The 14,716-nt window shown below is 47.7% G+C and overlaps 1 protein-coding gene and 1 pseudogene across 2 annotated transcripts in view; one reads left to right on the top strand and one right to left on the bottom strand.

The window, feature by feature from the left end:
* Window positions 1–6,830: 6,830 nt before the first annotated feature.
* On the bottom strand, window positions 6,831–11,849 carry crabp2a (cellular retinoic acid binding protein 2, a). The gene is made up of 4 exons (XM_088307232.1): window positions 11,657–11,849; window positions 7,852–8,030; window positions 7,251–7,367; window positions 6,831–7,164 (listed from the first exon to the last, which is right to left on the bottom strand). Exons 1-4 carry the CDS (start codon window positions 11,736–11,738, stop codon window positions 7,114–7,116), a joined length of 429 nt encoding a protein of 142 aa, XP_088163358.1. The 5' UTR covers window positions 11,739–11,849; the 3' UTR covers window positions 6,831–7,113.
* A 2,722-nt stretch (window positions 11,850–14,571) lies between these two features.
* Window positions 14,572–14,716, top strand: part of LOC148328447 (uncharacterized) — a 28,870-nt pseudogene continuing 28,725 nt past the window's right edge. Inside the window, exon 1 of the transcript XR_015845631.1 lies at window positions 14,572–14,648. The product of XR_015845631.1 is annotated as an uncharacterized LOC148328447 (transcript). The remainder of the gene's footprint in view (window positions 14,649–14,716) is intronic.

Here is a 14,716-nt window from a genome sequence, read left to right as displayed (position 1 = left end):
CATCTTGACCATAAACAACCGCGACAGGCTGATGACTCTTTTTAGGTCAACATTTCGCTGCGTTTCTTCTGTGATGTTGTTCAACTTTGGTCAGTTTGCGCTGCTTTTTCTTGCATTTTATACAGCTCACCGCAAAACCGGCCACAGCAAAAACCGAGCAAAGAGTTGTGGTGCTCTGAGATGCAATCGGGCAACAAAATGTATTTTAGGCCCCGGACACGATTTCTGTTTCTTTTCAATTGCGCTTCCGCTCGGTTTCGCCTCGCGTCCAAGTCAGTGAGTAAGTTTGAGCTTCTCCAAAATTCATGAACGTCGTCATCATCTCTTTGTTTTTGTTTGCTGTGGTTACCGCGCAGGGTTGCTATTGAACGTTGACTAAATTTCTGCTGGCAACACGAGCGGCCATCGCAACCCGAAGTCTGTCGCGATCTGCTGCTTTTGACGCCAGCCGGCCAAAGCAAACCGCATGCTCAGTCGTTTTTAGTTTTGTTTTATTCTTTTTGCCTGTGCAGAGTGACCTCTTTGTTCTTTCTCCCCCATAAATTTTGCACGTGACTCATAAGTGATCAGGACTTGTGACAACACAAGTTGGCCCGTTGCACTCTCAGCTGCGGCTAACTCGCAACTTGAAATGTGTGCACATGTCGGAAGACCGCCAGGATAGACAGTCATGGTGTGATGCTGCGTTCCTCGAACGTGGGAAATTGCTTTTATCCCGCTCGGATTGTACAGAGGTGAATTTTTAGTGAGGTTCAATTTTTTTAAGAGGCACTTATTTCAGTCTTAGGTTTGTTGGGCTACCGTTCCAAACAAATAAATACAGATTCCGTTTTTTAATGCAATGTTTCAAATTAAACAATAAGAATACAATTTACGTAATTCAAAAATTATTTTTCAATTGAGTTATTCAACTAGAGCAATTCAAATTCAAATTGCGTTAGTCAGATTCAGTTTCAAGTGACTCAAATTTCAGCCCAGATACGCTCGGTTTGCGGTAATCTTAAAAATGAAGCGGAAGCAAAAACTGACAAAGCACGAAAAAATGCAAAAGAAAAAGTGGCGCCTGAGTCCGTTCATGTGGACGAAGCCAGGCAGTTCACGTTTTGGCCACTTGGGGGAGCTGCAGCGCTTCCAAGCCTGTCTTGGATCTGAGCTGCAAGGGGCCGATGGCCTGGCCTGTAGTTCTCATTTTAATTCACTAGAAAACTCAGTTTTCTTTCTATTTGCCTTCCGATGGTCACTCCATGTCGAGTCATCCTTTTTCTTGCCCGCAATTTGTTGCAAAGCGTAACTTCAGGCGGCGACGGCGGCTCATCGTGTGCTGATACATTTGCCCCAACTTGCAGGCTCGACTTGCCGACGTCTCTGAAGAGGCCGGCGGAAGCCTTCATGTTCTCGGGCCGTTTCATATTTGAAAGCTGCAGCTAGTTTGTCCCAACTGATGCTCGTTCATCAACGGCGCTGGTTGGAGGCATTTCACTCCATTTAGCAGTTGGGCATTAAAAGTCATTAGCGGAATATTTTCACCATTCCTGATTGAAAATTCTTCTCTCATGTCAAGTCACTCTTATCTCAAGGCACCACTGCATGTCGTTGTTTGGACGGGTTTCCAAATTCGGTCCTCGAGGACGGAAAACGTTCCCCTGCGCTTGCACAGCCAGTCGTGGTGAAAAGATGCGCACGTTTTGGGCCGAGCAGCAAAAGGAATGCCAAGTGTCCACTGAGAGTTGACGTGTGGGTGGGATATTTAGTTTTCATACATAAGTCAATCAACGTCCGACCCGGCGGCCGAGTTGCATTTCTGTACAAGACGTCTCACACCTGCGTCTTACATATCATCCGTGCGCGGCCGTTGCGCACAAGTCGACTTGGTGACGGTCAAGTGCGAACAGACGAGACCAGCGTCCGTCACCGGGCGATCCCGAGATGTCACTCGAGCCGGATCGGGCGTAAACTGCGCCAAATGCGTGTGGCGTAAAGACCTCGCAAAGAGGCTTGATTGGCATTCCTTTAAAAGTGCAGCACAAGCAAGCCGTGCGTGCGTGCATGCGTGTGTGTGTGAACGCACGCATGCACTCCAAGCCGCCATTTACTTTTTGCTTTTACGAGGTGCGCTTGCCCACACGAGTCTTCTGCAAGCGATCCGACAACACCGCCTCCACGCGTTCGCCTCCAACATGCTCGTCATCTGGAATTAGTCAGAAGACGAGGAGACGGGCTCATGTAAGCGGGAATCCCCCTCGTCATGCGTGGCGGGGTCACCTGGGTGAAGATGGAATCTCCAATGCTGCTTTTTGTGTCTTGCCGAGTCTGTAATTGAATTGATCGTCATGACGTTCTTGCTGGCGCCAAAGACCGAATTCATGAGAAGCACAAAGCAAAAGCCTTGTCTGCCATAAGCAGGCGCAGGCGCGAGCGAGCGGCGATAAGACGTTTGCCTCTCGTCTGGCGCAAAAAGCGGATGAGTCACCATGTCAGGAAGTTTTAAAAGCTCATCGCACCTCCTTCGGTCTGACTCAAACGCTCCGCAGCGATCCTCTTTCATGGTTTTTTTTTTGGTGTGTTTTTGTTTTTTCCTCGGAAGGAAGTTTTTCTTCCCAGACGCTGAATACTTTTGAAGCTGCTTGGTCTGAACGTCCAAGGCGGGGCCGCGCCCCAAAAGGCTTCGTTGACCTCAACAAAAAAAAGCCACTCCGATAATCTTTGATGAGGAACGTCGAAAAAAAAAAGTTGCTCGTCTCGTGCGATGACCGAGAAAGTGGTCCCGTGAGATTTTTGCGTCGAGCGAGTTTTTATTTTTTTTTGTTCTGTGAGTCACTTTCGTGACCTTGCAAAAACGTCACCTTTTGTTTCGGCGGGCCATCAAATATTCGCCCTAAACGTCATTTTAGAAACGTAAGAAAAAGCTTTTTGTTCTTTTCGGCCAGCAATTTTTGTCAGACAAGTTCGACTTCAGCGACTTTTTGTCGTGACGTAACAAAGCTTGAGTGTGGTCGAATTAAACTCATCGTTCCAGAAAAATGTCATTTGTCGCCGTCAATTAATAATTTAACAAGTGAGGTCAGTACTTTTTTTTTTCCCCCCTTTCATTCATCAAATACAAAAGAGGGCAAATCGTTTTTTGCGGCACCTTTTTGAAGTTCTGCTTTGTGCTTTTCACGTTTTGTGCTGAGATTAAAATCTTTTCAAGCTCCTCTTTTCTATCCTTCGATCCGCGCGGAAGTCGAGCTTGAATGATTTGCTTGTGGAAGTAACGCGGCGAGAATGACAAAATGTTGCGTCCACTGCAGCTTAAATCAAAAAATGGAACTGAAATTGGTTTGTCGCGATTGGCGAGTCGGGAACGAGTGAACGAAGGCCGAGGCAGTTCCCGGCCTCGCCATCGTTCATCGTTCCCGCTTTTTACTTTTAACGAGTTCACGGGCCATTTGACACACGATAACTTTGTGACTTGAACCTCTGCACGTTTCGTGAGATTTGATTCTGGATCTGATTTTGCCTCATTTCCTAACGGTTTTCTTTTTTTTTTTTCCAGCGCCGTCCGATGCGAGCGTTCTCGTGTTCACTCGGTTGTTGTGTTCTGTTTTGCGAAAGTTTTTGCTGTCTCCTCACCAGTTGGGTGAGCCGCTCGGGTGTTTTACGAGCTGTGCGTACACTGCGAGCGTTTGATGTCATTCGTGTTAAGAGGTCTCAGAGTGTGTGTGTGTGTGTTTGTGTGTGTGTGTTTTTGTTTCATTTTGCGTGTCCGGTGTAAGTCGGGCATTTTGAAGCGAGACGTGACAGCTGCCTTTTACTGCCCCAGGGGGTAATAAACAGCTCGGGAGGGGTAGTTATTTATTAGGGCAGGAGGTAGAAGGAGGGCGGGGGCGTTGGGGGGGGGGGCACTTTATTGGGGTCACACTGTAACTGCACACAGCTGTAGGGCAAAAAAAGGAGGAATCAGGGAGATAGCTTGTAAGAGGAAAGGAAGCTGTTTTGGCACCACTAAATTCCTGGCTAACAACCCCCCCCCTCCCTCGGAGTGACTTGTTGTGTGTGAGCGGCGTCATAAGACCTCCGAGTGATCCATCATTCTTCGCCGTCTCTTTTCCTCTTCTCGACATTCTCCTTGTTAAGCACATCTGCTGTCAATCCGCCGTACTTTGTAATCCTTTTGGCATTTCCTGCCACTGCGGCCGTCACGCCCGCTTGATCTTGACTCCCTGATCACTTGACCAAAAAGTCCCCCCCCCCCCCCCCTCGAAACTGATTTCCGCTTCCATCTTGGCTCCGGACTCAGTTGGCATGGATTTCGTGTACGGCGATGTTTGGCGACCTTTGTTGAAACAAGGTTGTTTATTTTTTCTTCTACGTTTGACCACCCAACAAAAAGGTCCCAAAAAGTATCTTGAGATATGTTTACAGCCTCTAACTCAAAACACTCGCAACTCAAATCTTAAAATGAAGGAAAATGCCGTTTATCCATTGCAGCCCGCGTACCTCAATTTGATTTTGTCCGGAAACAAAACATCCTCATCCGATTTTGTCAGTCAAAATGGAATTAACTGTGAGTTGCGAGTCATCCAAGTCATGACTTTGAACATGGAAGTAAATGAGTAACGCGACACATTATTTCCGTCTTGGCATTTTTTTGTCGGCGGTGCGCCTTGAAAGTGCATGTGCATGAGGTGCCGTGGCTCCATAAAGTTCAGGAAACGCCGTCACACCTCTCTAATGAGCGGCAGTTGGCGGGCAACGGATCGACAGACTCGCGGCAAGTTAAGGCTCGCTCTGTTCCTTGCACGTCGTCGTTCGGTCGTTTCCACAATTTGCTTTGTCTGCTTGACAACAATCGAAAGGTGGTAAATATCCCAAATGGCGTTCGCTCATTGGCTGTCGTGTGGCTCCGAAGTCCAAGTGGCGTCGAGACCATCTGGACGCGTTCCGAAGGCGGGACTTAAGAGGGCAAAAGGGGTCACAAATCCTGAGAAGCTTAGCCGACTTCTGTTGCCCTCACCGAGAGATTTCTCAGTTTAAGCGTAACCCTTCCGATTTTTGGCAATGAACATAAAACGCCACTGTCCACTTAAAAGGCCACGCGAGGCCGCTAATTGAGTGACGCAAATGCAAGTTGGCATAATTTTCAAGCACATTTTGTGACTTTTTGTAATCATTCAAATTCTGCAATTGTTGCTTGCAACACACTTGTCAGTCATGTATCAGATTTAGAACAGCCTCCGTAACAGTTGTTGCTTTTCCAGCACAGGTGTCAAACTCAAGGCCCGGGGGCCAAATCTGGCCCGCAAACACATTTTAAGTGGCCCGCCCAGGGCAAAAATCATGCGCGTCAACTTCTTATTTCTACATTTTCTTCACTTTTTCCAACATTCAGGTGTGAGATATTGCCCTTCATTCTTCTTATTCGTGTGCCGGAAAGACTGGATTATTATGACGTGATTTGTGCTCCGCCTCCTGGCGGGATTGAAGCGCAAAGCGATTTGCCGGATGAGCAGGTCCGTCCGTACCGAATATGCGATGAGAGAGTGACGGTGGGGGGGAAGAAACGGAAATATTTTCCGACTTGAAACGCGCCAAGGGAGGTTTGAGGGAATGTGGCAAAGAGATGATTGACAGGGTGTAAAAAGAGGGCACAGGAAAGTTATTCTGGTGACGGACAGCTGATCCAAAGCTCAAAATAAGATGGAGTCGTCGGGCCAATGCATGGACACAAATTCTGAAAGCGCTTAATTCAAAGTTGCTGCTTTATTGTTTTCCCGTCGAAAATCTTGCTTGATAGGATCCCATGTCAAAGAAGTGAAACGCAAATTAAAAAAAATTGGCAGCACTCTAGTGTGGTAATAAATATCAAAAGAAATCGAAAACGTTAGCGAAAGCCGAAGAAACAAAAGTTTGGGAATACAATCGGAAACGCGCCAGTCGTACGAGCATTTACATATTTCAAATACATTTTCGTGAGGGCCAAGAAAAACGGTGAAAGAGTGCAAGGCTAAGACACAAAAGAAGATGCGGTTATGACACGGTGCCGACACAGTGGTGCCTTCAGATACAAATTGAGGCGTCAAAGACAATTTCACGTTGTGCATTTGAAGCCAGCACATTTTGTTAAAAAGCCGAAAAAACGGCTCATTAGCCTAAAGCTGAATAAAAAAATGTCGTTGATGGGCTAACGTTAGCATTGATACTGGTGATTTATTTCAACCCTTTAAGCAGTGGATTTTGAACACAAATGGTGGAACAACACATATAGACAGATAATAGAACTCATACTTCGAGGTATATATTCTTTATCCTCTGTGGAAAGCACCTGCTATTTGCTTCCCCCCCGATTCTTTTATTCAATAGCTTGAGGGAAGAAACTCAATTAGAAATGTACAAAGCATATTAATAGAATCCGCATGAGATCAGGTTAGATCGCTTTCTTTGCAGCCTTTTGTACCGACGCAGGTTCGATGAATCAAAAGCCCCGAATTACAAAAATGTGTATTTAGTAATTGTCGCGCTTCTCGTGAGGTGGCTCAAGAGAGAGCAAAACATTGGATTGTTTTTAAACCCTCAAAACAAAACCTGCTTGCTCCTCAAGGACATGAAACGGTCACAAAACTTTTCACTGCGCAGGTCTGCTGAATATAAACCTGAAGTTGACGGGAAATGGAGAATAATTATTATTATTCGTCCTGGAATACGTCAGTCGGTCTCGGACGATGCTAAAAAATCCCACCGAAAAAGTATTCTTCTTCGTTTGTGTGCATTGTGCAGTACTGCCCCCCGGTGGCCAAGGCAGCCACAACAAATTGGATTGGAATATTAAATCAAGACGCACAATTGGCTTCATGCTTTTCAGTCTATTCAAATATGATAACTTTTGGTAAAGCACAATATGGAGGTTAAAAAAAATAATAATTAAAAAGAAAATGTATGTTTGGGCACATTCTTTTCAATATGCAAAGATGATTGGAGGAGTTCTGGAACAAATTAAACTCGTGACTGAAGGCACCACTGTATTCTAAGTAAAAAAGAAAAAGTCCATGCTGGCGTTTCCCGCTTTCCGGTGGCGTTCGTTTTGTGTGTTGACACCGGAGTCGTGAAAGGACGTGACGTGAGAAGTGCTCTTGTTCACTGGCGCTCGTAAACTCTGGTGCACAGCACGTCGTCTGCTCCCATGGTCTGAAAAGAGACGAGACGCCGGCGCCCTTTTGTCACAAACGCAACACACCAAGAAGACGTTTTTTTTCTCCCCCGTCTGGCGTTACCAGGATGAGCTTGCCGTCGGCGGTGAGCTCTCGGGTCCAGGAGGTTTTGGGCCCCTCCCCTTTTTGCAGGGTCTGCTCGCAGCTGATCTTGTTGTCCGTCTCCCAACGTGGAGAACTCTGCGCCGCGACAAAGACAAATGGACATTCACACGTCGTCTCGGAGCGCAAACTCAATTCTGACAAATTTGGCCAAAAGTAAATCGGAAGGAATATTTAATCGTATAATAATCGTTTTCGGGCCCTCCTCCCGGCTGACGTACTGTGATTCTTTTCTTGAGCGTACAAGCCGCCTGACATTTTTCAACTCAAAAACTCATTGAAGCCAATTTTTGGTTTTGTGGCAACGAGCACGGCTCGTACATCTTTCCTTGTTATCCGTTGCGGAGAACGATTCTTTCCAGAAGTGCATCTTATTGGCCGCCAGGAAGACGACGACGTCGGAGCAACGACGCAACGCGTTTAGCGACACCAGTCGCTCGCCGGCTAGTCGAAAGACGGTGCAAAAAGTCCTTCGGCGACCGAGGGACGGGTGGAGACGACCTATCGGGCCGAATCCGACAGATTGACGCAACGCGGACAGCTGGCGGCGTCTCGGGCGTACCGTGCAGGGACGGCCGTCCACTGTGCTCTCGTTGAACTCCTGTCCCACGGTGAACGTGATGTGGGTGGTCCGGACAGTGGTGGAGGTCTTGATGGACAGCGTCTCGCCGTCCTGCGTGATCTCCACCAACGGCTTGGACGCCGCCTTCACCGCAATTTTCCGCAGCATCACGTTCACGCCTGCGACACACACGCACGCACGCAGCAGGACCAAAGTTAGCCTTTGTTGCGAGAGACATCCAAACTTTTGAAGGATTTCAAGGAACGCAAAAACGGCCCAAATGAGTTGTGACAACCTTCAGTCCAAATTTTTTTATTCCATTTTTGGACTGAAGTCAATTCTGTTCTTTTTGTAGTGAAGTGATTGTTTTGCGTATCGTCACGCAACGAATGAGGTGTCGACGCCCGCCCGTATCGCATGTCGAGACCACCTGCCGCGTATGTTTCTTTCTCCACCTCACTTTAGTCATCTCCATTTCGAAATTCAAGTTGAAACAAAGGCCTCGAGCGCTTGCCAAAGCGGAATCAATCTGGCCATTGCGTCGCGGGAGTGCACCGAGGTCGAGACAACCGATGACGCGCAGGGCGCAGTGCGAGAAAGTTCAAGTTGCGTCGTGTGCGGTCGGTCGGGCGGGCGGAAGCGCTCTCCTCTCACGAGAGAGGAAACGATGGCGTCATGCGACCGAGCGCAGCCGGCACATCTGCGTTCGGCTTCGGCGTCGTCGCACCAACTGGTTCACACCGCAGGGATTTTCGCACAAATCGGACTTCACGACACAAGTAAAATACGACGTTTTGGGGATAGATTGTAATCCTCTGAGAGAGTAGTTAGAATGCAACATACTTTTGCTTCTCAATAACTTTGGCTCTGTTTGCATGGAGCCATGTTTTCCGGATCCGAATGACGAAATAAAATGAAAATGCTGCATCTAAACATCACGATCGGATTAAAAAGTCTGAATCCGAATGGATTCAAAAGGACGGTATATTCCGTTTGCCAATCCGAACGAGCGTCACGTAAGCGGCCAGCCTGCGTCCGGTCATGCGAAGGCGAAGGGACCCCCGCGTCCACCTAAAAGCCAAGTTGGGGTGGGGAGGGGCGACCCGAGGCGTCCCGTCTGACTCTCAGACACCCAAAAGGCGCAAACGCAAACGCATCGGGCCTCGCGAGGCCACGCTCGTTGGCCGACCGGACGTCAAGGTCAGAGGTCAGGCGGCGGAAGATGCCTCGGGGTCGAGACGACGGGTGCTGACAGGTCGCATCCAGCTGCGCGACGGGGTCGCCGAAGTGGCGATGCCGACGACGTGCTCGTTTTGGAGCTCGCAGGTTAAAGGTCAAACTCGTGTTTAGGTTTGTGTTGCTAAGGCGCTTCGGCACACTTGAGGCAGCCCAAGTGGGAGAACAGTTCCCTTAAAAAAAGTCACTTCTTGAAAAAGTGACAAACTTCAATTTGAAGTCATTGTTTTTCCTTTGTCGCGATGCATGCTTGTGTTGTGCACGCGCCAACGGTGATTGGTGATGTCACAGGGGGGGCGTGGTCTTTCTTATTCGTAGGTGCACACACCTGTGGGTAATCATTTGTTTTGTTTGGATCGCGTGGTGGGGTGAGCATGGGGAAGAAACCTTTTGCTGCGTGTAAAAATCAGCGTGAAAATGATCAAGGAAAGCAACTTAATGCGGAATGGACTTGGGAGTGCAACAAACGTCGAACGTCGGCCAACTCGTGTTGCGGAGAGAGAGCTGTCATCAGTCCAAGAGAGCGACCTTGAATGCAAAATGAAGTAAGTGCTTGGCATTTTAAACAACAGTTAAGGTCGCGATGATGCAATAGTTGGGATGCGCGTCATCAATGTTTCAACTCCTCTCGTCTTCGCCTGCCGTGACCTCATTTTAGTTTCATTGTGACTCCGCAAAACGCTGCTGAACATAAAAAGGACAAGCGGTATTGCCACTTAATTGGAGGTGACATTTAAGAATGAAGCTAGGATGGATGGCTTTGTTTTAATTTAAAATAAAACTGAAAAAAAAATACCAACATTTTAATTCTAAAAAAAAAAATGAATTTCACTTAATGTATTTTTTTAAGACAGTCTTTCTAGACTTCACTTTCATTTGAATATGAAATCTTAAATAAGGCCATCTTTTTTTTTCTGGCCATATTAATGTTGTCATGTCAGAAGTCCAAATGAATCACGTCCTGACCAATCTGAGACTTTCTCTTTAAGATTGACTGCCCTGTGATCATTTTTTGTTTTTGTTTTATGTAGTTAAATTATTGAAGCTATGCAACACTCCGTCGACAGCACAGTGTGCAACAAACCATATTTTTGTCTTGAGCGGTGAAAAAAGTGACCCTGCTTTCATCTTGAAAAGACAAATCTGTCTGACTTTTTCCTCCCCGGAGCAAAACCTCCCACAATGCCTTTCACCAGGTTCAATCTGTAAATATCCGTTTTGCTTTCGGCCCTTTAGTGACTTAAGTGAGTCCCATGTTGTTCGGGAACGCGTGTTTTCAAGTCGGATTACTTACTTGGCAACGTTGCCGGCATCACTCGATTATCAAAAAAGGATGATGGATTAATTCGCAAATTGATTAGTTGTCATCTTATCGTTGCGATTCATGATAGCGCCGCCTACAGCACATCGTCACGCGCTCACGTCGTTCAACGGCGCATACACGCTTTCGGCTGGAGCTGTTGTAGTCTTCAATATGTGGATGTTGACCCCTGGTGGTCAAGCATAATCACTGCACCTCACATGCATATGCTGCATTCTGCAGTCCTCGTTTGGGTCGCACCGCACGTGAGCTGGCGCTCGTCCGACATCCCGGACTGGTCACCCGTCAATCGCCGCACGGGAAGGCCCAAGTTCACGTTTGAACTCGACACAAACAAATGTGAGGCAGACATGCTCGCCACTTGCCCACCGCACTGACTGCTGGCCACAAAAGATGATGGGCTGCTTTTTTTGGGGGGTTTTTTTTAACACCAAATTTGCTACTTTTTGAACCAAATCAACAACTCAATCTTAACACGACATTTACTTTTTAGCACGTTTGCCTTTTTTTAACCACAAGCAAATTTTGTAGTTTTACCAAATTTACCTTTGTCACTTTAAATTGAGCACTGTTGCAAAAATGTACCCTTTTTAATCACTTTCACCATTTTCTTACCAGTTTTTAATTTGATAAAATTTTGCAATGTAACTGTTTTCTAACCCATGTATTTTTACCAAATTCAGTTTGTAACCATTTATCGCACGTTTACCAAAAAGTACCTCTTAATCACATTTAGCACTTTTAACCTCTTTTATTCCCACCACTTTTTCCTCAAATTTTGAACAATTACCAAATCAAGTGATTTTACCAAATTTATCACTTGACATTGCATCCAAACGTTTACAAGTAGCAGGTGTCACCCCAACCAAACCCCCCACCCCCAAACACACACACACTCCCTCGCTATTCCGAACTGTCACCTTGGATCAGGTCAATCCGAGACCTTGGCGCACTGTACACGCGTCGTGTCGCGCCAATTGTCGGGCGCGCACACACGCGGGCAGATGTGCCGCCGTTTGTCTCTTTTGTATTATGGCCGCCCCACCATGTTGGGGCGGGGGGGGGGGCATTCAGTGACGCTGGCCTGGGGCCAAGGCACTGGAAATTTTGCGCGTCTGCAGAATGACAAAGACCCCCTGCCCATGCGCAAAAGAGGCCGGTGCACAGAGAGGGGATGTGACCTAAAAAAAAAAATTTAAAAAAAGCCGCAACGGCGGAGGCAGTTTGTGACGAGTTTGCATCACTTACCCAACACTTTTAGGAGCTCCTCAAAGTTCTCCGAACTCTTCATCTCCCAAGTGCCGGAGAAGTCCGGGATTTTGCGCTCCATGTTCCTTCGTCTTTGCTTCCTCTCGCGCTGCTGCGTGCGCTCTCGTTCGTCCTCTTCGGTTCTTCCCCGGACTTCGCCGATGTCCCCCCCCCTGACCGAGTGCCTGCGCAAATGAAATGTAATTGCTCTGCGGGAAAGTGGTATACTGGTGGAGAGGCGTGGCCACGCCCTCATTAATACGGCCACGCCCCGTGGACAACCAGATGAAGGTCTCCGGATGACGGTGCTTTAATAGGAGGGCGCCCCCTGTAGGCAGTATATATTTGGGGACGTTTTCTTTTCTGCGTAATGTCAGAATCTTTCTGTATTGATGGCATGGTTAGGTGTGCAATCTTTGGATGGGGTGAGTTGGATTATTTCGAGCCAGTGTAGACAGAGCCCCCCCCCCCTCTCATGGTGCCGCCATAAAAATAAAAGCGCCGGTAATGGGATACAGCCTCTGGCCTGCACGATGGAATATCCGTTTGGGGGGGGGGGGGCTGAAGGAGGAAATGAAGAAAAGAGAAAGAGAAAGAGGTGGGATCGGCGCAGGTCGGCGATGGCTTTCATTTGCCCCCCCCCCCCGCTGTGTGAACGGAAGAGAGGCGCGAGGGGGGCGAGTCAAGGGCCCGCAGTGTGGGAGGTACGAACACGCACGCGCGCGCACAGGCCGCCCATGATGGATGGCAACGATACAAAGGCGACGTTAACTATTGACTCTTGATGGATGATCCCATCCGCTACACTGCGCGGCGAATTAGCGCGCGGTAACCCGGGCGACACCTGGGGGGCGAGGGGGGGGGGTCAGAAATACACGCAATGTGTCAGTCCACACACGCAACGAGTCGTAAAAAAGAGTTACACGTCGTCAATTGAAGACGTGCGCTTTTCCGTGTCCAAATTGCGCTGCGCACTTTTTTGCTCATTGCGCCATACTTGACGTGAGACAAATCTGCGCCTCCTGCAAAAACGAGCTGGGCTCAGAAATAAGACAACACTCAAATATCACAGGAATATAAATTGCAGTGGTTCAAAAGCATTACAAAATAACAAATGTGTGTAACATTACAACTTTATTCCCCCATCTCAATCTTTTCATGTAATATTAGTGCTTTATTTCATTTGTCATCATATCATAACTACCCCCCCCCCAAAAAAAAATTGCAACTCTATTGTCAAGCATTAAGACTTTATTCTTGTAACATTCTCTCACACTATGAACATCTAATTTTTTTCCTTGTAATTTCACATTTCTTTTCTCTTGCCGTTTCGCGTTTAGCATGATGACAAAGCTGCAAACTGTTAGCTTGCCAGTGGGCTTTTTCCACTGTGTTAGAATTTAGCGAGTGGGCTGTCCTAAAGGCAATATAACATGTCCGTTTTATTTATTTATTTTTCATATTTTTTGTCAGTTCTTTCCGTTTAGTTTCGGAGTCAATTTCAACCGGGCGTGGCACAAAAGGGCTTGAAGCCACGCACGGCGTGTTTCAGTTTAGCGCTTGGACGGCCTCGTTACCATTCAGCTGATGCAGCACGATTCCGCCTCGGCGCCACTACGGAGCGCCGTCACTCAAGCTCCGCCCCTAAGGTGGCGATTGATCTTTGAAAGTGACCGATGCGGCCACAAACGTTACAATGTGCAAGTGTCCGCGTCGGGGAAGATTCATGTTCGTCCCGGGAGGCTGGCGATTTAGCACATGACCGTGACGTGGCAACAAAACGTGCACATCAAAAAGGCGGAGAACAAAAAAACAAAATAGAAACGTTTTTGTGCGCGTGTGTGTGTGCGTGATGCTTCATGTCAGCACGTGATGACAAAGGTCCACTCCGCATTCAGGTGCAGTCAGCCATGAGCAGCGCCCCTCAACCTTTCTGTCCTCCCTCCTTTCCTCCTTCCCTTTACCTCATGCGACTTTCTCTCGGCCCCCCTCCTGGGCCACTTTTCTATTCTTCATAAAAAAAAACAAAAAACTCCCCCACCCTCAGCCATCGCTTTTGTTCTTTGGTGCCGCTCTGACACATTCCTCAAGCACGTTGAGAAGGGGAAAACCGAAAGGGAGAGGACCCCAAGCACAAGACTAAAGAGAGTCCGAGCATTGGAAAGTGGTTGCGTTTTTTTTTTTTTTTTTTAACACACGGCGTAAAGGATGTGCGAGTGAGACAGCAAAGGGGCGGAGATCATACAGGTGGTGACAGAGATGAAGAGGTTGAAGGAAGGCCAATGTTCCGGAAAGGGGTCTCTCTCGCTCTCTCGCTCTCTGTGTGCATAGCAGGCCTCACTATCCCCCAAAAAAAAAGAATCTTTGACGTCTTTAGCCGTCAATGGCAGTAAATGAGTTGAATAGGATCTAAATGATTACGATGACAAGCCGGGAAAGACCCTCGCTGCCGTCGCCTTGGCGGAACTTGACTGAATGTGGGAGGATCAGTGGCAAGGCCGTAAATCAAGATTGGAAAATGCTTTTTGTGAAGGAGCGACGCTTGCGAAGGAAAGTTGTCCGCGACCAAGTGGAGCCCGTTCTCACCCGGGAAACAGAAAATTGCTTGTGTCAGGGCAAATGTGTGTGCGTGTGCGCAGCTTTAGCACGTCGCTGGAAAATAGTCAAGTTGAAACGCGGCGCTTGACCTTTTGAACGTTCTCATGAGGTCGTGTTGCAAAAGTGAGCGTGAGGGGAAAAAAAACACTCTGGAGCCTCAAATGAAAACGAAAGTTTGCGTTTTTTTTTTTTCCTCTGGCGCTTCCTCTCGTACGGCATATCGTTTCCTATTTCCTGTCCTCTATCTCATGTCACCCGATTTCCCCCTCCCAGAAATCGTCCGACTCTTCCTTATGGCGCCCAAACTGAGAAGCGACCTCCAGCGGAGCGCGTTCATTTTCTCCCGTGGACGTTGTCTCACTTTGGTGGTATTCTTCATTTCCTGGCGGGCAACGTGAGCGAGCGATTGAAAATGCCGATCTGGTTGTTGTGTGTCCGTGTGGTCGCATTTTGTTGACTTTG

This window comes from Idiotropiscis lumnitzeri, chromosome 10 (genome assembly GCF_059441095.1).
Source record: "Idiotropiscis lumnitzeri isolate Australia: NSW breed Sydney's pygmy pipehorse chromosome 10, RoL_Ilum_1.0, whole genome shotgun sequence".
NCBI classification, from domain to species: domain Eukaryota; kingdom Metazoa; phylum Chordata; class Actinopteri; order Syngnathiformes; family Syngnathidae; genus Idiotropiscis; species Idiotropiscis lumnitzeri.
This window is presented reverse-complemented; position numbering and strand designations above follow the sequence as displayed.